At 41.3% G+C, this 21,250-nt stretch overlaps 1 protein-coding gene across 2 annotated transcripts in view; it reads right to left on the bottom strand.

The window, feature by feature from the left end:
* Positions 1-21,250, bottom strand: part of LOC142390865 (adenylate cyclase type 6-like) — a 32,318-nt gene that overhangs the window by 1,979 nt on the left and 9,089 nt on the right. For both annotated transcript variants that reach the window (XM_075476681.1, XM_075476683.1), the window contains 20 exons: positions 11,501-11,650; positions 11,042-11,163; positions 9,030-9,141; positions 8,604-8,731; positions 8,206-8,364; positions 7,969-8,110; positions 7,675-7,803; positions 5,521-5,549; positions 5,115-5,262; positions 4,914-5,011; positions 4,693-4,780; positions 4,426-4,542; positions 3,117-3,275; positions 2,794-2,969; positions 2,554-2,586; positions 2,436-2,465; positions 2,201-2,333; positions 1,579-1,842; positions 1,132-1,336; positions 825-949 (listed from right to left, as the gene is read on the bottom strand). In XM_075476681.1, the coding sequence (XP_075332796.1) occupies positions 825-949; positions 1,132-1,336; positions 1,579-1,842; positions 2,201-2,333; positions 2,436-2,465; positions 2,554-2,586; positions 2,794-2,969; positions 3,117-3,275; positions 4,426-4,542; positions 4,693-4,780; positions 4,914-5,011; positions 5,115-5,262; positions 5,521-5,549; positions 7,675-7,803; positions 7,969-8,110; positions 8,206-8,364; positions 8,604-8,731; positions 9,030-9,141; positions 11,042-11,163; positions 11,501-11,650 (2,547 nt within the window). The remainder of the gene's footprint in view (positions 1-824; positions 950-1,131; positions 1,337-1,578; positions 1,843-2,200; positions 2,334-2,435; positions 2,466-2,553; positions 2,587-2,793; positions 2,970-3,116; positions 3,276-4,425; positions 4,543-4,692; positions 4,781-4,913; positions 5,012-5,114; positions 5,263-5,520; positions 5,550-7,674; positions 7,804-7,968; positions 8,111-8,205; positions 8,365-8,603; positions 8,732-9,029; positions 9,142-11,041; positions 11,164-11,500; positions 11,651-21,250) is intronic.

Genomic DNA, 21,250 nt, shown 5'->3' with positions numbered 1-21,250 from the left:
GTCAGTCCCAATTCCACGGTGAGTAATTTTCCAAAATCCCTTTCATATGGACGAGTAACACGAGCAATAGAGTTTGAGTAAAATGATCCAAATGACAGTTTTATTGCACTTTTATTTTTATTCGTGCTAAAAAACCCTTATTTGGTATAGAATCAAAGTCACCAGTTTTGGTAATTAAATTATTGGGGAAAAAAAAGGGGGGGTTAAAAACTCAAATTTCCCAAGTGGGTGCTCCTCATCTGCATCTGCCTACAACCTATGTTTGCCAAACAATTCATCGGACATGATGTGCTATTTTGATGCAATGAGACTGTCAGAAAAACTGTCCTGGGAAACTATATTTCTGAAATGTTAGGAGAGAATGAAAGAGACCAATATTTGCAGTAACACATGTTGTACTACAGATGGCAGCATTGTTATTCTCTGATCTTTCAGAGACTCCCTTTGCCCCAGAGTTACAGCAACATTTTTTTTGCTAGAGAACAGCATGTGTGGCAGTAATGAGGATTCTTGCTCAAGGGCAGCTCTGCAGAGTAGATATTTGAATCAAAATATTTCTGCAAGTAAAGGTCACCACTCTGATCTTTTAATACAGAACTCCAAAAACTTCATATGATTTGGAGTCTGTTCGAGGACATATGTCTGCTGCGTTTTTATAATGTTTTGCATGTGAGGTGACCACTGACAAAGGTTTAATGACTAATTTCACAAGACTCTGCTTTGATATTCAAAGTCGGTAGACTCTTTTACCAATAATTCAAATTGCAAAATGCCTCCTGTGATATAAAATTTCAACTGAAAGGAGTCCAGAACGTGGGAGGTACCTGGATGCAGTCTGGCACTCCTGTGCTGTCCATTCGACTGGCCACATTGACCGTGTTACCCCAGATATCATACTGGGGTTTCCTGGCTCCAATCACTCCTGCTACAACATGCCCCATGTTCAACCCTGAGAACACACAATATAGCTGTGAGCCATCATTTTAGTTACACCATTTAATGGAAATATTGATGCTGTTGCTAGAGAAGCGGATTAATATAGTTCTCCTTGGACTGACCCAATAAAGTCTTTCCAAAGAAGATTTATCAGATTATGTTTCAAGATCAATTTCCTTTGCCTTCCAGGCTTACCTATCTTCATCTGGAAGTTGTTGAAGGAGTGCTCATTGATGTATTTCATCTGTTCTCTAAGCCTCATGGCATAGTCTGCCAAAGCCAGGATGTGTGAGCGGCCCTCTTTATCGTATGTGGAGTCATTGAGGCCAGAGGCTGCCATGTAGGTGGAGCCAATGGTTTTGATTTTCTCCAGCTGACGGAACCTCTCCTCACTGATGATCTAGAGACCAAAAAATCAGCCATGCATAAGGAGAGGAAACAAGAGAATTAAATGCAGTACCTTAGTTACAGGTCAACAGCATGTCAAGTGGTGGTGCAACATACACCCATCCAGGATTGATTATTAGCTGCATAAAACAAATAAAAATATTTCATTTTCCCATCTAACTATACATAACACACCTTATTCAATCAATGCTTTTGATTTTATTTTTATTTTTAATTAAGCGCTCATTGTTTTACCTCATCAAAGTCAGCGATGATCTCATTAAGCAGCCTAAGACACTCGACCCCCTCGTTGTTCGCTTCCAGCTCGACATAAAACTCTGAAAAGTTGCTGATGGAGGCAAACATGACAGCTACGCACTCGCAGGACTGGTAGTACAACTCATCATTTCGACGCTCCCGGGCAAGAAAGTGGGCAGCCACGTCCTTGGGCAGGATGTTGTGGAGCAGGCGGCGGTTGTATGCCTGTAGCTCCTCCATCTCCTCCTTCTCTTCAGTGGCCTTGGGAGGAACAGAAAGACATAGGGTTGCTCAGTCAGAATCTCACAGTCTCTGTCAGGTGACTAGATTCCTGAAGTACTCACAGCTGTTGCTGTGACATGTCACAGGAGCACAGGTGCGAACAACGAAATTTATGATGGCTGAATTCCCCTTCAGCTTCTTCATTTTTATCCTGGTGTCATGCTTACTGACTTACTGGCACACAGGCAAGGCTTTTTTGCCGCAGACTAGAGCCATTGTTATTGCTAAACTCATAGGTATTCATGCTATTGCAAGACTTTACTAAGACTATATAAGAGTTAAAAAAGTGGTTAATCTACAGTTGTTTCTGGTTTAAAAATCAAAATCCTTCATTTACCTGCAGCTTCCAGAGGAAGTCAAGGCGTGCAGTGGACTCCACCTGTTGGCCATGCAAGTAGAGTGCCAGAACAAAAACCATCAGGACTACAGGGGTCATGACCTTTAGGGATACCTTGGTCACACTCTCCAAGCTGGAGAGGGAAAGAGGAGTTATGACTGAGAGCCTTGCTTTGAAGTAAAAATGTACTTCAAAGACATTTTAAAAAAGTACAGAATAAGTGAAAACTTCTCACCACTGTTCTGCAGTTTCATTGAAACTAAGTCTGGAACAAAGAAAAGAGAATGTCATGCCTAGAAAGCACACAAGCCACTTAAAACAGCTAGAAAAAAATATCACAAAATAGAACTTACAGTTGCAAAGAATCGTTAACAGGTGGTAGTTGCCTGAGGAAAAATGGGTACATATTAAAAAATAGAACTTAACATAAGAAAGTAGGCCTTCTACAGTCTAAACCTTATCAGAAAAAGTAGGTCAATTCCAACCTAAACCACAGTATTTGGACACATAATCTCAAAGATTCAGGTTGAAATTGAGAAAAGAGTGAGTGTTGGTATTTGTACGAGCCTGTGTGTTCCTGGCAGGGGACTCACAGGGTATTGGCAATGACCAGCAGGTCTGCGTTGTCAAATAGGGCCACCTGAGGCCACTCCATCAGAACGATGAAAGTGAGCTGGATGAGCAGCATTAGAGCCAGCTTCCCGATGCTGCTGATGTGCAGGAACACAGAGCAGGCCAGCAGGGTCAGCAGTACACTGTAGCTGAAATACTGCAGCAGAGGGGAGGCAGCGAGGGAGGAGGAAGATTTAAGGTGAATATTCAAACATACTTCTCACGCAGCACACTGAAAAACAAACATGAACATTCTGTCAGCATACACCGACGCACACACAAGTTGAAATGTTATGAGACCAACCTCAGGGAAATGGCAGGGCACGGCCTGACTAGAACACAGCGTCAAACCGTCTTCTGCTGTCTTGGTCAGGTTGTGAAGCAGGCAGAGAGTCAGCTCATGTACTGATGCGTTCAGCTCATTGGCTACACAGTCCTGCAGCTTATCTCTGCTGCAGGTAAACTGGCAAGAAAAAAGGAAAAACGATCAGCCGTTAAAGAGTGCAGCATGGAGATAAATGTGCTGTATGTTCATTGTTTCTGAAAGACCTCATAACTACTGGATTGTAAAAGAATTCAGACCAATACATTTAACCAAAAAAAATGAATAAATAAACAAAATGATTGAAAAAATCTTTAACCCTCTCTGTTGAACCAGCTATGTTTATAGAGATGCTTTTGAATTATATCAATTCTGCTGTATCTTCCAACAACAGGTCTGTTAAGCTGAGTCTGTGAATAAGTTACAACAGTTCTAGTCAAAAATGACATGTCAAACGCAAAGGATATGCAGGTAATAAAATCAGTTGGCTAAAGTGGGGTTAACGTGGCAGCATTTAATGGTGATGATGCTTCAGTATAAATAACTGTCAAGCTTCCCTCTGCTTTGTGCACTTTTCTTCCCCATGGCATTTATAATATGGCAGTAGGAGTGTCACCATACAAATTTATTACCATAAAATAAAAAGATCAAATATCAATACAGTACTGTGTTATCAATAAACATATAAAAATATTGCAAACTGCAATTGACTGGCTTCTCACTCAATGGCAGCTGGGATAGGCTCGAGCTTCCCAATGTAATGTAATGTAATAGTAATGGCAATTACATTGTAATCATGAATTACTTTCAAACGGTCAATCAAGTAGTGAATATTCTATATGATGTCAGCCTTCTGTAGTATATATCCATACTGGCTTTAAGCATATCATATTCCACACATGTGCGAACACAAAGCTAAATGGTTTTATTTAATGCTGATAAACATAGAATACATACGATGATTAAAAACAGATAGATTTCTACAACCCCATCTGTCACAGTAACAGATTAAGATTGAATACAGCTTTGCCTCTAATTATAGCACCTCCTGAGGCAAAATGGTCGAATCTTAAAGCCTGAACCGTGCCTAATTTTTTTCAAATGTCTAAAAAATTTGCTTGCCAACAACTATGAGAAAATGTATGATGGATTAATGGCAGAACAGATGAACAAGAAACATACAAAGCCTCTTTTGTAACTCATGTTGTGGGACATCTTGAAACAGCATCTTCACATGAAAGAACAGTTTTCATGATTCGAAAACTACTAAATGAAGACCGCCAGTGCCTACCATGTTAGCAAAAGAAGAGATGAAGAGGAGGAGGATGGAGAGGACGCCCACCAATGTGCTGTTTGTTCGAGACTGGACAATTTTCTTGGTAAGCGTCTGCAAGGCAGCTGGAAAGAGCTTTAATACAGACAGCAAGGAGAGGAGAAGATCAGATAAGCGAGAGTTAATACCATGAGTGATGCTAGCTCAAGACATATAATAAGCACTCTTATCTAAAGATATCTGAACGAGGAACCACGTAAGTGGTGAAGGGGCTTTGTTTCCTACTTTAATGCAAGAATAGATGGCAGAGATGAAGAGGACATTAGCGAGGATGATGAAGATGCTGATGTAAAGACCAAGCATAAGTGTTGTTCTGTGGAAGAGAAGAAAGCAAGTTCATTAGGATGTACAGCTCTCATTAACTCCTCATAAACTAATCAAGATCACATTTCCTGTTAGTGATTTAGTAGAACTCGGAAAGGCAACTTGTCAGCGAGACGACTTACTTTGGGAAAATGATCATCTGAATAAAACAGATGAAACAGAAGACAAGTGCCGTGCAGGCAACATATCCTCCAAAACGACCATCAATCTTTTTGGAGTACTGAGAACAAAAGAATCAATGAAAGTTTATTTGCAACACAGTTCAGTTTTGTCCTATAGAGAGCTTTTAGTGAATTTCATACAGTCTCCCATCAAAAACAAACCCTTTTCTCGAGGTCGGCCGTTTGAAAGGTGAGCAGAAACTTCTTCACGTGATCCTTCCTCAGCTGGTCAATGCTGCGCGCATCGATGGCCCTTCCAAGAAACTCATCCACCTCATCCTCAGGGTTCAGGGCCTCCTGAGCACAGCGACTATAAGGTATATGGAACAATAGGTCACAGTGTTTTGTGTCTTTGTATCTGTGTGAATGTGTATTTGAGAGAATTGTCATGTGTTGTGACAGGCAGGAAGACGCTCAGAGCTAATACGGTATTAGTGCTGTGTTGGATCCGACTAAATTAAACCAACAGTGAGCTCTACCGTGAAAGTGCTACAGTGACAGTGTCTGCCAGTCAAGCTCTAATTACAAAAGTCGCCCTGATAACAAAAACCGGCGCCATAATACTCACTTTTCTTTGCTGGATGCCGCGTCGATGCCCTGAGAGCAACACAAACACAAGGTGAAAATAAATGCAAGAAGTGTAAAAAGCAGGAGAGAAAAAAAGAAAGAAAAGGGATATTGAATTGTGTAGTTACATTAAAACTGAAAAATAGACAAGAGACTCAGACATCTGCACAGTTAATCCCTGTGAGCCAGACTGATGTTTTAATTAATGCTCGAAGGCTTCAAATTACACCCTCTTTGCCCCTAGGGCTCAAACACTGAGAGATAGAGAGGACAGAGGAGGAGAAGAGGAAAAGAATGTAGGAAAGAAAAGGAAATGAGACTTTAAACACAAAGAAGAGGGAAGTGACAGAAAGTGAAGGTCCAGGAAACTATCTGCATCTGCAGCCTCATCAGGTTAACTGGGGTTGCTTATGATAAGGATTTCCCAGGGGTCTTATTGTGTCTCCTGTTTGTTTGATGGAGATCAATCTTTCTCACATTGTAATTGTGTTTTCTAGGCCTGCACTGGAAGTTCTGTAAATAGTCACATTACCCCACTCAAACTCTTATTTACCAAGTGTTTTCTAAATTTTGAGAGAACCAATATTGCATTTTTGCATTACTGGTTAAGTCTTTGCTTTCCCAAAATCCTATGTTCACCAGTTCTATGAAGCACTGAAGAAGAACTTAGAAAACATATACTTTAGCTTTCTATGTCCTTAACATGATAAAAGTAACTGTGGAAACTTTTTACATGGGTTCTCTGGTTCCCAGCACCAGAAGGGTTTAGGTATGAGGGTTTGCAAAATAAAAACAAAAAATGAACAGAGAATAAATAAATATTTTTCAGCTATTCTTACTTACTACCCATTCACAATGGGAGGGTTACCACACACTGAACCGTGCTAACACAGACCCTGCAAACATAGATATGGTCCTAGCTGTATCCAGCCCAATTTGCAAGCACGCGACATGCTATACTTATAAGCTAACATGGAATAGCGGGCTGTTTACAAGGCTCACCATCATAGTTTAGCAATCTTGTCACGCTAACACGTGTTTATATGTTTATTCGACAACCATTACGGTGTCATTATCTAAATTCGCTATGTCTGATCATGGTGTTGGTGGCCATTTTGAAAATAATGTCTATAGTTTAGTAAATATCACTCTATAGCGTTACCATCTTGTCCAAATATTGTCCCCTCTAGCTCTAAACAACGAAGATTGTGAGAACTCAAAACAGGTACTGCTGAAGCCAGGGGTAATATCCTTATGGCTCCATCCATCTTTATTGTACAGTCTGTACAATTCTAAACAGCATCAAAACGTCTAAAAGTAGGTAAAAAGTGGGTGGTAAAAAAATCAAATCTCTGAAGCCCACCCTCTGGAATGCTCAACTCGACCTCCTCTAGTGAAAACCCTTTTAACATGTTAGATAGTATGTCTTTGTTTTCCTAATCTATTGGAAGATACGGAAGAAACAGCTAACATTTCATTCATGGCACTGCAGTGTACGAACAAAATCATAGATACAAGTTTTCAGGGTTTTAACAAACCAAAGAAACCACTGTCGTCAACTTCTTGGAAAGGGATATCATTTCAGAGCTGGTGATTAGCACCAAGGTTTGTCTAAAGTTAGCTATTTGCTAATGTAGTTAAGCGGAAGGCTCAAATTATCTGTGTGCTGTTGTTTTACCTCAGGTCAGTGTGGGTACTAATAACTTTTCGACAGCTCTCTTTATGTTTTGTTCCTTATGTATTAATGTTTACGTGTGTCCATGTACCTAAACTGCTGGCTCATCTTCAGATTATGCCTTCCCTTATCAACTTATCAGTCCGTTCCTCTCTACTTAATGCCAGCAGGGCTTTGATAAAAGCTCCATGGTTTGTCTTTTTGCTCCAAGTCCCGAGCACAGTGTAATATTAGTCCATTGGCCGTTCCCATAATTCCAGCGCAAGGTTTTATTTTTCTGTTTTCACTGAGGAAAGGAGGCCACCACTTGACTGACAATGGATACAAAATTATTTTATCAAGAACTGCTATTAGGGATTCAAATAAAAACCATGCTTAGACTTGACTTCAAAGAGATTAGAGAATAACACTGAAAATCAGATACAGAAAAAGCAGGGGAGCTACTCTGCAGTTGGGTGCAAGTTTTAGTGTGTATGTTACCATCTTCTTGTAGACTTTGGACTCCTTGCTCCTGGAAAAAGATCTGTCAGGCACCCAACGTGGCATCAGTCCCTCTGCAGAATTTGCACGTGTTCGCTGTATCTTGGCCATCATGGCTTTCTCTTCTTTCTAGAAAAAAATAAAATCCCCACAGGGTACTCATTTTGACAAATAAGGCCCTCTAAGCCAGGTGACAAGCTATTATACTGTTTGTGTGAAATATGGCACTAGTGCGACATTTAAAAAGGGGTCACGCAGATGTGTGAACATGTGTGCATTTGACTATGCACTTACCCTTTTCTGGCTGCAGCCCAGCACCAAGAAGGTTTCGATGTTGTGCTCTTTCAGGTAAGCGTTCCTCTCTCCTCCAAATCCTGGCTCCACCTCATAGTCGCCATTTAGATACTGTAATGTGGCTTTGGTGATGTGGATACGTCTGAACACACACATAAAAGTTAAAGGGTGTCAGACGTTGCAGAACCTACAGGACTTTACTTCAGTGGAGAAGCAGGTGGGATAGGAGGTTCTTACCCCGCCTTCCCTCCGGCCTCCATTTGGTTTGCAAGCGTCACATCATTGGACCACACGTCAAACTGCCACTTGCGCAGGCCCAGCACCCCACAGTGAACACGCCCGCTGTGGATGCCCACCCGCATGTTCACATTAACACCTGTCACTTCTCTCACCAGCCTGCAGAAGCAAACACGTAAAAATACACACACCGTTGTCAGAAAAACTGTCTCTTCGCTCTGCCTCTTCAGGGCTCAGTGTGACAATAGAATAGAATAGAATAGAAAAATACTTTATTCATCCCCTAATGGGGGAAATTCAAAAAATCAATTTTTTCAATCACAACACAAGGAATTTTAACTTAACTTTCAGTGAAATGCTGTGAGGGGTTTCAGTATATTGGTGTGCGAATCACTCACGAGATGGCTTCAATCATGTCTACTCCCATCTCTACACAGCAGTGGGCGTGGTCAGCCCGGGGCTCAGGCAGCCCTGAAACACAGTAGTAACAGTCCCCGAGGATTTTGATACGCAGGCAGTGATTCTCCTGTACAGCAAAGACACACAACACACATATCACCTACAATATTTGAGCCCTAATTAGAGCTAATACACAGCGTGCCCTGGTCAAGTAGATTTATAATTTAAATGACTCGTCAGTTTCTGCATAGTTTAATTAGTGTGTTTCCCAATATAACCTACACACGCAGACACAAACTACAATGCTATATCATGCTGGCTTTGTCATATACAAAGTGGGACTGCAGACTGTAGAGTTACATAAGAAGCAGCTTTTCAGAGTTTCGCCATGAAAATGGCAGCTGAGGGTGTTACAGGTGTCTCACCGAGGCCAGCTTGTCAAAGCGGGCAAACAGCTCGTTAAGCGTCATGACCAACTCCTGGGCCGTGCACTGAGACGCCAGGCTGGTGAAACCCTCAATGTCGGCAAACAGAATACTGCAGGGCAGGCGAGGGAGGGAGAGAGGGCAAAGATAACCCGAAACAGGCACAGAGGAAAGGAGAAGCAGAGGGAGTCGGAGAATTAGATCAGTAAGTTAAGTATAAAGTGAGCTAACATGGCGTAGCATCTCCCTCTCTCCTCACTGTCATGAGCAGAGAGACGCAGACACACAGACATTCGTTCAGCTCTGGCTCTAATCATCTTAGCCGATGTAGGTCACCACATCCAGCCCTTCCCTCTGAGAACACCAACTCCTGGCCCCTTGTCTGCATGCCTTTTATTGCTAACTTTTAATGGTAATAACAAGCAGGGATAAAAAACATCACAGATAAATGTTCCAGTTTAATTTGGAAGATGGCGCTGATGGTCTCGTGAAGCCAAGCACTGAGGGGTAGCAGGTGACCTGGACGTAAATTACAACAGTACTGAGTATCTGTGCCCACCACTGTGAACAACATTGTGAGTAATGATGCGCTACTTCATCTCCTACAGGAAGATTAATCCAAATTATAAAAATCTATACTATATTATGTATTTTAAGCTTGTAATTTGAGATTTCTACTCTTCAACATTAATGCTGTACAAACTGTTTGAAACTGTTGTTTCATTTTCTATTTGATTTTTTTCATTCATAATTATACAGCATATAAAATTCATTCAAATTTTGCACACATTTGTTTTTATTAATTTTGTCTTACAAATGGTTTTACAGATTGTATTCTCTGCCTGTGACTGACTTACCGTAAATCTTAAAGTGATCCTCATGCCTCATGTCTAGACCTCACCAACCCATCAAGTAAAGACAATGACTACTTTTCAGCCACAAGCAGATAAGGGTTAGTCATGCCTTCCCTATCACTGGAAAACAATCTGACTCGCACACACTAATATGTGATAATGTGATGCTCATGATTTAGAAATTCAGAAGTGTCTGTCCTAATTGCACACAGACAAATAACTATCTTATCATGTGTTCTGTATACATGTTTATACCCTGCACGATCCCACTTAATGTGAGGGATCGATACTCGTTTAAAAAATAAAAAAAAGAAAATGTGAAAAAGAGACTGACCCCAATCGATGTTGCCAAATCAAAAAAACTTCTTACCGTTTAGTTCTAGGTACTAAAAACAAAGGTCTAGGTTGAGATGCATAAAAATAAAAATTTCTTATTGACCATACAGTCATTTGAAATATAGGCTTTTTGGTAAAAACTAGAGATATTAAACACATTTTCAGCTTCACAAAAACCTGCGTCATTTTATGTGATTAATTTGTTGTATAGTGTTAGTGCTTTTACAAAATTACCTGAACATCAATTTAGGGCAAAGACAGCGGTTTGTAATTTTGGATTACATTTCTATAATGGATCGCTCCTGTAAGTTTACACCTTGACAGGGCAGTGATGCTGCAACAGATTAGTCCAACCCTAACCCTAAGCACAATACCTGTTCTTATGTTGGTCATCTGTGACAGAAGATCTCTGCTGGAACCTCATTTAACCCCCCCCCACCAATGTCTCCATCATAATGGAGAGTTTCAATGACCTGAGTTATTCCCACTCGGGGTGAAATCCAGCGGTGAGAGCTGAGACAACGAGCCAGCAAACTTGAGGTCTGCCTCGTATAATTTGCTGCAGAAGGCACAGCAGTGTGCTTAAGTCAATATCATTGCTGCAGCCAGTGCTGTCAGTGTCAATAAACAACAACATGCATAATACATGCTGTTGGGAAAATATCTGCTGGAGTCACACTGTAACTGACACATCAGTCAGTGGAGTGAGGTCAAAGCCACTGATGCTAGCTGTGACTGCTCAGCAGACAAGCCCAACAACATCTTCTTAGGCAAATATGTTTGTGTGGAAGCACATATGCGTTCTGCTCTTTCTGGGTTTACCTAACATTGTCGTGTTTCTGGATGTAGATCTTGTGAAACATCATATCTTCCTTCTTGGCATTGATATCTTCCTTCATCTCCATGGCAACGTGCCTTGGCAGCACTGACAGCAGTAAGCGTTCCTGAGAGAGAGATAAAGACAGAGAAAGGAATTAAAAAAAAGGAAAGAAAGACAGAATGAGAGAGAAAGATTCATTCTTTTCCACAGTTAACATGCCCAATGAGTCACTCTGCCTTGCTGGCATATGCGTGGGAATGTGTTAGTCAGATAGAGAGAAGTGGAGATATGTGTTACTCTCCCGAACATATTGTTGACCTCGAAAACTGAGACAAACAAATTAGACGAGAAAATGGAGACGCCCATGTGTTGCTCATTTGCATTCGTGACGTGCTTTCCTACAGGGCAATAGCACGGCTGCCTTCCTTCGCTTAAACTTGCAGGTGTCTGTGTTTGTGTACCTGCTGCTGGTTTTCCCTCTGCAGGTGAAGTCGGGCCTGAATGTATCCTCTCGTCTCCTGGAAGGCTTGTCTCTGGGAGACCTCAGCAGGGTAGTGGGTACAGATGCCGATCATGTTAGTGCACAGGAAGATAAGCACGTTGGCGCTGATCTGACAACACACACACAAACAAGACAGAGAGGGTGAAAAGAAAAGGGAAAAAAAGTATGCACAGGTTGCATCATAGGAGCACAGTAACCTCTGCCTGACCTGGGTGAGTTCATTTAGTGAAATTGATAACATTCTATGTCATAGGAATGACTACAAGACGAAAAATTCCTCACACGTCTGAGGAGCCAGCCATTAGATGCGATCTGGTTTGACATGACGAGCACGGCCTCGTAAAAACATACAAAGACTGTGTGGCCACAGATTTCATTGTAAGTGAAATGAACATTTACTTTGGCTTTACAGTATGTAAAAATGAACACAAAATGAAAATTATAAAAACTGCCAGATTCATGAGAAATTATGTTTTTGTTCAAACAAAAAGATGATATGACCCAGGAAAACTGTGATTTACCGAAGTGCAAAGCAGACAGACAGCACATGTCATACAGCTGGTAAATGTGCAGCTTTAGACAAAAACAAAAGCAACCATTAATACACACTTCTTTGTGAATAAACAGTGGCGTGAGATCTGAGAAAGCAGTACACAATCTGTATAACATTATCTGTGCCTTGAGTAAATTAAATTTAGCTATGGTATTAGTATGGTTAGATTTGTGAGGTCATTGACCTTAAAGGCACTCATCTGTGCTGCAGCAGTTAATTTTTGTGTGTGTCTGTGTGTTTTTGGACCCTTGTGGTAAGCCAGGTCTGTTAGTGATTTCTCCTCTCACTCAGCCACAGCCAAGACTGAACATTGAGCTCTGGACTTCCCCTCTGCCTGGAAACATATGGGCATGCGCACACACACGTCCTCCTCATGTTCAGATACTCACTCCAGCCTGGGAAAGTCACTTGACCTATGACCAGAGCACCAGTGTTTCCTCTAAAGATGATATCATCAATAATGAGAAAAAGACATGCACCGGACATACCCAATACACACACAGAGGGTGAATTTCAATCTGTCTTGAACACGACAAGGTGAAAAATCTAAACACCAGCACCAGTATGTCTGAGCAAGACCTGGTAAGTGGCCAAACCAGTGTGTGTCTGTGTGCATGCTTGTAATTTGTGTTCATGAAAAAAGGATGGCGGAAGAGAGATGCAGAGCTAGAGATAAAGGACATGTTATCTGTACACATGCATATGCTGCATATTTTCAGGGATGTGTCATTGGCCTTTTAAGAAATGTAAAGTAGAAATGATATCGAAGAGAAGTGTTAAGCCGCTGCAATAGCATTAACACACTGCTTAAATTAGAAGATGAAAGCACTGTCTTAAATAAGTAGTGAGAGCAGCTCTCCTCACGCTGTCCTGGTACAAGGTTTACACTGTATACACAAGAACTTAGCATTTGTTGCCACAACAAGATAGAGCCAACCTGTGCTTGAAACAAAACACCATTGCACAGGATAGAGGGTAGCAAATTCCGCTCCGAGTATTGAGAATGAGGAGTTGTCGTCATAGTACAGAGCCCCGCCCCTATCCGCCATGTTGGCAGAATGCTAGCGAGAAAACGCCGTTCTCTCCGTTCGTTTACATTGTACGCGTGTGTTTTTAAATCAGTAAGTGTAAACAGTACGGAATTGCAAGAACATACCTGGAAATCAATGCTGTGTGAAGTTCCAGTACCTCACACAATACGTTTGGGAAACATAGGAACAATGAAATACGTTATTTTAGGTTTCCTAAATGGATGCAGCATCAGGGAGAGCAGGTGTCTGACCTGCTGCAGGGAACTCGTAAGGATCAATATTTTGGATGCTGGACAGTTTCTCCAAATACCGCTGCTTTGCGCTTGTAATAAGCTTGTCCCTGTAAGGTCCCTTTTCTTTCGCCTTATCTCTCTGTATTGCTTTGCTTTCTTTCTTTCTTTTGTATTAGTCTCTGCCCTGCCGAAATGACAAATACGGGAAGATTTCCGTTAAGTTAATGGCGTTGCCCCTGGCAACCAATAGATTCTTCTGCCAACATGGCCGACCGGAGTCACGTGACTCCTCATTCTCAATAGGTAGGACGATCTATTCTACCTGAAAACGAGTAGCTAAACTACCACCCCAATTCCAAAAAAGTTGGGAGTCTATATAATATGTAAATAAAAACATGTACAATAAACAAATACCTTATTCAGAATGGAACACAGAAAGATATTTAATGTTAAAACTGAGACATTTTACCATTTCATGAAAAATATTTGTCTCGAATTTGACGAATTTGACAATTGGGATGGTCAGAAGCAACAAGAGGTGGACAATTAAGTTGTTATAAAAATAAACAGTTAAAGGAATATGTTGCAACTAATTTTGTGTAATTAATTACACATGCAAAGTTAGCATTTATTTATAATTGCTCAAGCCCTATGACATCGAGAAGTAGGGTACGTTCAGTCTGTGCAACCGGTGTATTTAAGACCCAAAAGCAGCACTCTGGAAATCAGGAACAGTTGGTAATGACCTTTAGTTTTACACCAGCAAAACAGGAACATGAGCAGATGAGGAAACTCAGCAAACAGTTCAATCTTCAGGTGAACAGCCCACACACCATCTCTGGGTCTCAGAATAGAGGAAGGGGTTAACCCTGCCGGGGGGGGGGCATGAGCCCTCGGACCCGTACAGTTCAGTTCTTTAGCAGCCCGGAGTACATGGAAGGGCCTTATGGGAGACAACTTAGCTGAGGCGAGTTCTCCTCCGAGAACTCCATCTCAGCCTCCTCGGAGGGTGAGTTGTCTCCCCCAGAGGATGACCCCTCCTCTTCTTCCTCGTCGTCATACACCTTGGATGACGGGGAAGACATAGGCTCTGCATTGGCGCCCCGCTGGAAGGCTGATCGGGTGCCGGTGATGCAACTCCCAGATGAGCCGCGCATCCAGGATGTAACGAGCTGGGACCCATGATCTCTCCACAGGACCATATACCTCCCAGTCGACCAGGGGATGGAGACCCCCCCCCCCAATGAACTGAGGAGGTGGTGCTGGCTGACAAACGGGCATCAACGGGCTCTCTCGAAAACAGCTTGACCTTTGAGGCGTGGAAGGTTGGGTGGATCAGCATGGTGCGGGGCAGCTTGAGTCTAACGGCCTGATGAACTTGGGGGCGAACTTCTTGGTCTCCACCCTCAGTGGAAGGGCAGGAGGCTTCCTTCTCCAGAGCTGGGAACAGGCGAGGTGAGGAGGCGAGAAGGGCAAGTCGAGGGCAGGTCAGGGGCAGGTCAGAGGCAGGCAACAAAAGATCAGGTAGGTAATGAACGCTGGAAAGTCTTGCATTGATGCAGTAGAACAATCTGGCAAGGGTGAGAGTGCTGGAGAGGCTTATATGCAGGGCTGACTGGCAATGAGCTGCACCTGAGCTCGTTGAGTGTATTTCGGCTGATTAGGAAGGAGTGGCTGGCAGGTAGAGTGGAGCAGAGGCAGGATAGGAGGGGAGACAGGGAGGACTAAACTGTGACAGTTTGAGCATCACAGGAACTGCAACAACTAAATAGATATTGAAGGGTTGCTCAGTATCATCATCATAAACACGAATTAAAAGAACAGAATCCAGTGGCTCTGATAGGCTGATAGGCTTATTCACTTGTTCCATTTTTTTCTTATTATGGTTTTTGTCCTTAGCTTTGAAATAACTAATAACCGGCTTTCAACCAATCAGCCTTCCTAATTTGGATTTTAATTGATAAGATTTGATTGGATTAAGAAAATATTACAATGAATTGGATTATAATTGACTCGAATTGGACTGTTTCTTTCAAGTGCCTTGGGGCGACATATGTTGTTACTTGGCGCTATATGAATAAAACTGCATGCCTGTCCGTCCGAATTGAAAAAAAAGGACTCCTGCAGGGGCGGAGAGCGACACAGACTGATGCCTCCATGAAGGTATAATACCAAAAACTAAATACGTTCCAGGATGACAATGACCCCATCCAGTGAGTAAGAGGTGTCACTAAAGAGTATGGGTCTCTCAGTCTAACTGAACACCTGTAAGAGGTTTTGTACCAATCTGTTAGACAGCAATCTCCACCACCATAAACTTTTTTTTAAAGAATTGTGTTCCATCTTTACAGTAATGTTCCAAAACACTAGGGAAGCTTTTCTGGCAGCATATGGTGCTGAAACACCTTACTGAGACACCTAAAGTTGGTTTCCCTGTAGCTATGAATAAATGAAACTAAAGTGTAGGGAAACATGATGAAACAAAGCTTGTGTTAGTGCCACGTTATGCTTAGTCACCACACGGTCAAGAGATTAGAGGCAGCACCATTCACAAAGGATTTTGAATAAATCTTGTGCGTGAGCTATGCATCTGCACGTGTGAGAGTCCTTTTGCACTGGCAGCTCTTTGATCCTGACACTTGTTCTGTCTGTTGCTGCGCTTATATCACCCGGCCTACAAATCCAACAGAGACAAGTGGCTGATACTCCGTTCCCTAAACAGTGATATGGTGCAAAGAGAGCAGAGGGAGCTTGTCACTTTTCTCTCTTTAAATACTTACTTTTATAACCACTAATCTGGACTTGAGACTATCTTCCACTGTTGTTTGCAGACCATTCGTCTAACAGATTTTTGGCTCTCAATGTAAGTCTACCACAACATTTACTTTTGCCGGGACTTCTTGGCGGCAAAGTTAAAAGGAGTCCAAACATTGGCTTATAAGGTGCGGCTCATGGCAAGGTCCGTCATAAAGTAAAGTAGAGGGATAGAATGTTAAAGAAGAAATGTAGGAAGGGGATGGAAAAGATTTCTCCTTGGCAAACACACAGCAAATCCGCATTGCCTTCAACAATATCCCAACGGACGATCCCCTAAAGCACAACCAAAAAGGTGGAATGTTCATGTGCACAGGTCGATTGCCAACCATTCAATCAAAGATAAGAAAGCAATGCCATTCCTGATATATTGATACATTAAAGCTAATTTCATTTGATTTCATCACACACGCCTATTGTTTTGCTCTTACGTAGGTTTAGGAGGTCACATGTTTATGATTTTGAAACTAATAATAAAAAAAAAATGAGGGGATATAAAAACTAAGAGCTGAAAAAAATATATTGTGTCACTACTGAAAATGCATTGTCCACGTAATCAATGTTTGGATTGATCCAGGAGTGTTTTTGAAGAGACTTGCAATGAGATATAAGTTCAAATACTTCACAAACACCGAGCTCCAGAAAAGCTGGAGTTTAAACTTTAAAAGGGCAGAGTGCTACATCCCATAAGTCAACACACAGGCTCTCGGGACACTGACTGCTGTTGACATGGGGGCTTCTCTCAAGCAAATGACCTTTGATAGGCATCTGGAGCTTCTAAAATGTCTAACAGAAACGAACGTCAAAGCACAGTCACCCACTATGGGTCACAGTCTGAAAAGATAACATGTGAAACAAGATTGGTAAAAATAGTTTGAAACTTTGTTGCACTAGCTGCAATCTAATTGGGGGTTACTATGATGTATAATTACTGACAGAGAAAGAAGCTTTTCCTTATAAAGATAAATGCTACAGAGGGGTGTGGGTGCCTGTCTTTGCCAGTTTGGGTCCCTGCCATCTGGAATCGAAGTTCTGTTTTTGTCATGACTTGGGCCAAACCAAAATTGGTCTCAGGCGACTTGAAAGACCTCGAAGCAGTCTTTGTGAAGGGCTGGAGCTAATTCCGTGAAGCTGAACAGAGTAGGAAACAGACTACACATCTGTCAGAAAACAAGATCCTCAATTAATGCTAGCATGAGGAAAATCAAACGAGTAATATCTTCCACATCTCCCAGAATCACTGACAAAATAAACTGTAACCACCAGTTTAAGCTACCCACTCAATCCCTCTAAACTGACAAACATTTTCTTTTTTCCTCAAGTCAAAACATTTAGAATGCTCATTTGCCCTTATACTTTGAAATCTCAACCCCAACTTATTAAATTCCTTGTTATTCCTTGTGTACAAGTCTCTTCATGGTCTAGCGCCAAAGTACATCTCTAACATGTTAGAGCCATAAGAACCAACTCCGACTCTGAGAACCTCAGAGAGGGGTCTCCAGAGTCAGGACCAAGGTGAGGCTGCGTTTAAGTTTTATGCTCCTAGAACCTGGAACAGTCTTCCAGAAGATGTGAGACAGACCTCAACTCTGACAATGTTTAAATCCAGGCTGAAAACAGTTTTATTTGGCTGTGCACATGGCAACTGAAAGTATTTTATCTGCACTCTTCGCTTTTAATTTAATTAACTAATGATTATTTTTTTGTTTTAATGATTTAATTTGCCTTCTTGTGATTTTATGTAGCTGTAAAGCACTTTGAATTCCCTTATGTACGAATTGTGCGCTACAAATAAACTTGCCTTGCCTTATTGACAGTGTGCAATTATTCGCCCATGATTTTTGTGACTTTTCCTCTGTTATGTTATGTCCTAAGAACTAATGAAACAACAGAGGACTCACTGACTTAAAAAATAACACTGGCAAGAAGGAAACTACTTTGGCAAAACTCACAAGAGACTGAAGGATTTCTTGTTGTTACTTTTGCATTGTTATTTGAAGCCTTGAATTACACTGTTACCTAAAAAATAGTGAGAGGGCTGCATTACTTTTCCTCACTGAAATCGTGCAGCTGGCTTCACTTACTGCAAAATATTCAGCAGTATCTCAGGCCTAGGTCTGCTGTAGGGACATTAAACATTTGACCTTCGGCCCTCTCTTTCCCATGATTTCCTGTCTGAACCACATGAAATGAATGCGCAGCCTCAGGTTTTGAGGAGATTTATGCGCTTTGCTTGATGTACTGCTCCAGCTTTGACCAATGCCCATTCTTGTTTTTATTAAATGGTTGAAATAATGGTTGTTTCTGTTTACTGCTGAGCTGAGCTGCTCAGACTGAAAAAGAAAAAACAGGTCTTGTTTGAACTTATTTTGCTCAGAATGCAGAGGTACTGAACTGACAATAAAAAATCATCAGACAGAAAATTGGCAAAATCACACTTTTGGGAAGTAGAAATCATATTTGATATCTTTACCTGACCCCTTAACCCAGTCAGACATATTAAACATACTGATATTAAGAAGATTAAGACTAGCAGGCACAGTACTTGCCTCTGTCCTCTCCATGTTCTTTTTCAATTATCACTCATTAAGTAATATAGTCTAACATTACTCAGAGATTCAGAGAACACTGCTTGTTTTAGTCAATGGTCTTAGCTGCTTAGTGGTCTAGCGTCAGTGTTTAGTTGGACAGACAGCGGGAAGGAGGGAGGGAGGGAGGGAGCAGGCAGGACTGGACATAACTCTCTCCTCCCAGCTGTGTCCTCACTAACCCTCCACTTCCTGCCCACTGACACCCTAACAGGCACAGCTGCAAATTTAGCACGGCAGCCGATGGAACACAAAATCTCCTCAATTAGCCTAACCAACCAGGCGACCAGCCACATTAAGTCCTCTGTTGGCTTCTCTGGCTGATTTGAACTATGTGAGAGAGTCCAGACCTTGAACAGTGAGAGAGTGAGCTAAACATCCAGGAATTCCCAGTTCAGCAGCTATTACATCTCCTTTTAAGCACTATGTACAACATCAACCCAAGGCCCCCATTGCACTTTATACTTGGGATCAATGTGACATGAGTGTGAAGACATAGCTCTAAAACGTGTCCTGTATTCTTCTGAGCACAATTTAGGAAGGGAACATTAAACTACACTACTCTCTGACTATACAGCTACATGAATGTCTGTTAACAATCACAGCATCGTTTTTAACTTTTGTCCTTCCTTGTTCTGTCTCTCGACCATGGCTTTTACTACAAAGCTTACAGATCAATACAAGAACCAGTTATAGTTGAAACAGCACAAAATACATGTCCTCTATGAGTTGTTTAGTCAAGGATGAGCTGATACTGAAGTCATACATGTGACGTACAGTATCCGCCTCCTGGGCCAACTTCAGGATAAGTCGCATGACATGTTTATGAAGCCTGATGCATAAGCAGTGTTTCATGAGAATAAAAGCACCAGAGTGGGGTTTCAAAACTTCCTGAGAGAACTAAAGCAAAAAGGGCTACTCCATATGTTTAAGTGTTCTGAACTTTCATTTAAGGCCAGTGTGCTGTACCAAAACAAGGACTCATGTAAATGTGATTCAGACAGATTGAATGTAAAAAAAAAAAAATCTAAAATGCAGGAAGTTTGACTTCTCAGTGCAAACAGTATGTATAAGCAATACAGCTCTCGAGGATTTTGCATATTTCAGTGGGAGGATCTTGTTGAGGAGGAACATTCAAGAGCGCAACCTCCTTTGGATTTACCATGAGTGTGTGAAATTCTAATCATGGGACCAGGGTCATGTTACTGTACATGACAACATTCACTAAAAATGTCAAAAAGCCATACTGTGAGACACTGAAGTTTAGCCCTATTAAAACTTATTAGCAATAAAACAAAATAAAAACAACTCCACAAAAACTTCACAAAACCATGAGAATGATTTGCTTCTTCCATTTAATAAGGTAGTCAAATACAAGTAAAGGAGTCAGAGCAAGTTGAAGAAGGTCTGAAATATCCACGACAATAAAGAAATGGGTTAGGCAGAGTGGTGTACATTTCAGTGGGAGGAAGGTGGTGTCTATTTGTACACTGATAGTGAACATGTCCTAAGAGTTTCATGCCTGTAGCACGTTCTCATGCCAGCCTGACATATGTCGTCACTGCTTCCACAGTCTATCTGGAACTAGAAGAATGGGGATAACAAGACAGTTGGCTGGTGTGATGTTTGACAGAAAGCCATTCACCTTCCTACACACACACGCACACACACATATATACAGTATATATATACATATATGCATATGTATATATGCATATGTATATATATATATATATATATATATATATATATATATATATATACATATATATATATATATACATATATAAATATATATGTCTTGGCTGATTATAACGACAATTCAGCCTTAAATACCTATATTTACTTTGGCAAACAGTAAAATTGTTTGTAAACCCTGAGCTGTTATTAGAAACCTGCGCTTCCTCATCCTTGACTCACATAGTTATTATTAGCCCGGCCATTATTTTCTCTCTTATCATTGGCTTTATTTTAGGAGCAAGGTTTCGCTTATCGCTAATCCTAATTTCTCCCACTCATGCTGATGGAATTTATCCGGGTTTGTATCATTGCCGCCTGTGGTTGTAATACAATGACAGGATGAGTCACCAGCTCTTTCTCCCTTGTGTAGAGGGGGTGGGGGGTCTATTATTTGAGCTACTGCACTCTTTGGGATTTAAAGAACATGACGATGGATTCTCACCATTTGATAATGCCTAAAAAAGCCAGTCTGATCCATGCAGCTTACGCTCAGACATGGATCTGTCACTCTTCACATGGTATGTGTGTGTAAAATTGTAAAATGCTGTACACGTCTGCATACCGCACATCAGATTTGTTCTATGTAAGGAGGTCAAAATAATAATATACGTCTAGTTCATATCAAAATATAGGATGTTCACAGCAACATGTATGAAAGTCATGTATTACAGCAATGTTTGCATCAGATGCATAAACCCATATATTCTGATTCCACATGATTCTGAATCTAGTTTAATCTGACCTTTATTA

The sequence above is a fragment of the Odontesthes bonariensis genome, chromosome 10 (genome assembly GCF_027942865.1).
Source record: "Odontesthes bonariensis isolate fOdoBon6 chromosome 10, fOdoBon6.hap1, whole genome shotgun sequence".
Classification (NCBI taxonomy): domain Eukaryota; kingdom Metazoa; phylum Chordata; class Actinopteri; order Atheriniformes; family Atherinopsidae; genus Odontesthes; species Odontesthes bonariensis.
The sequence above is the reverse complement of the archived record's forward strand: the minus strand, read 5'-3'. Positions and strand labels throughout refer to the sequence as shown.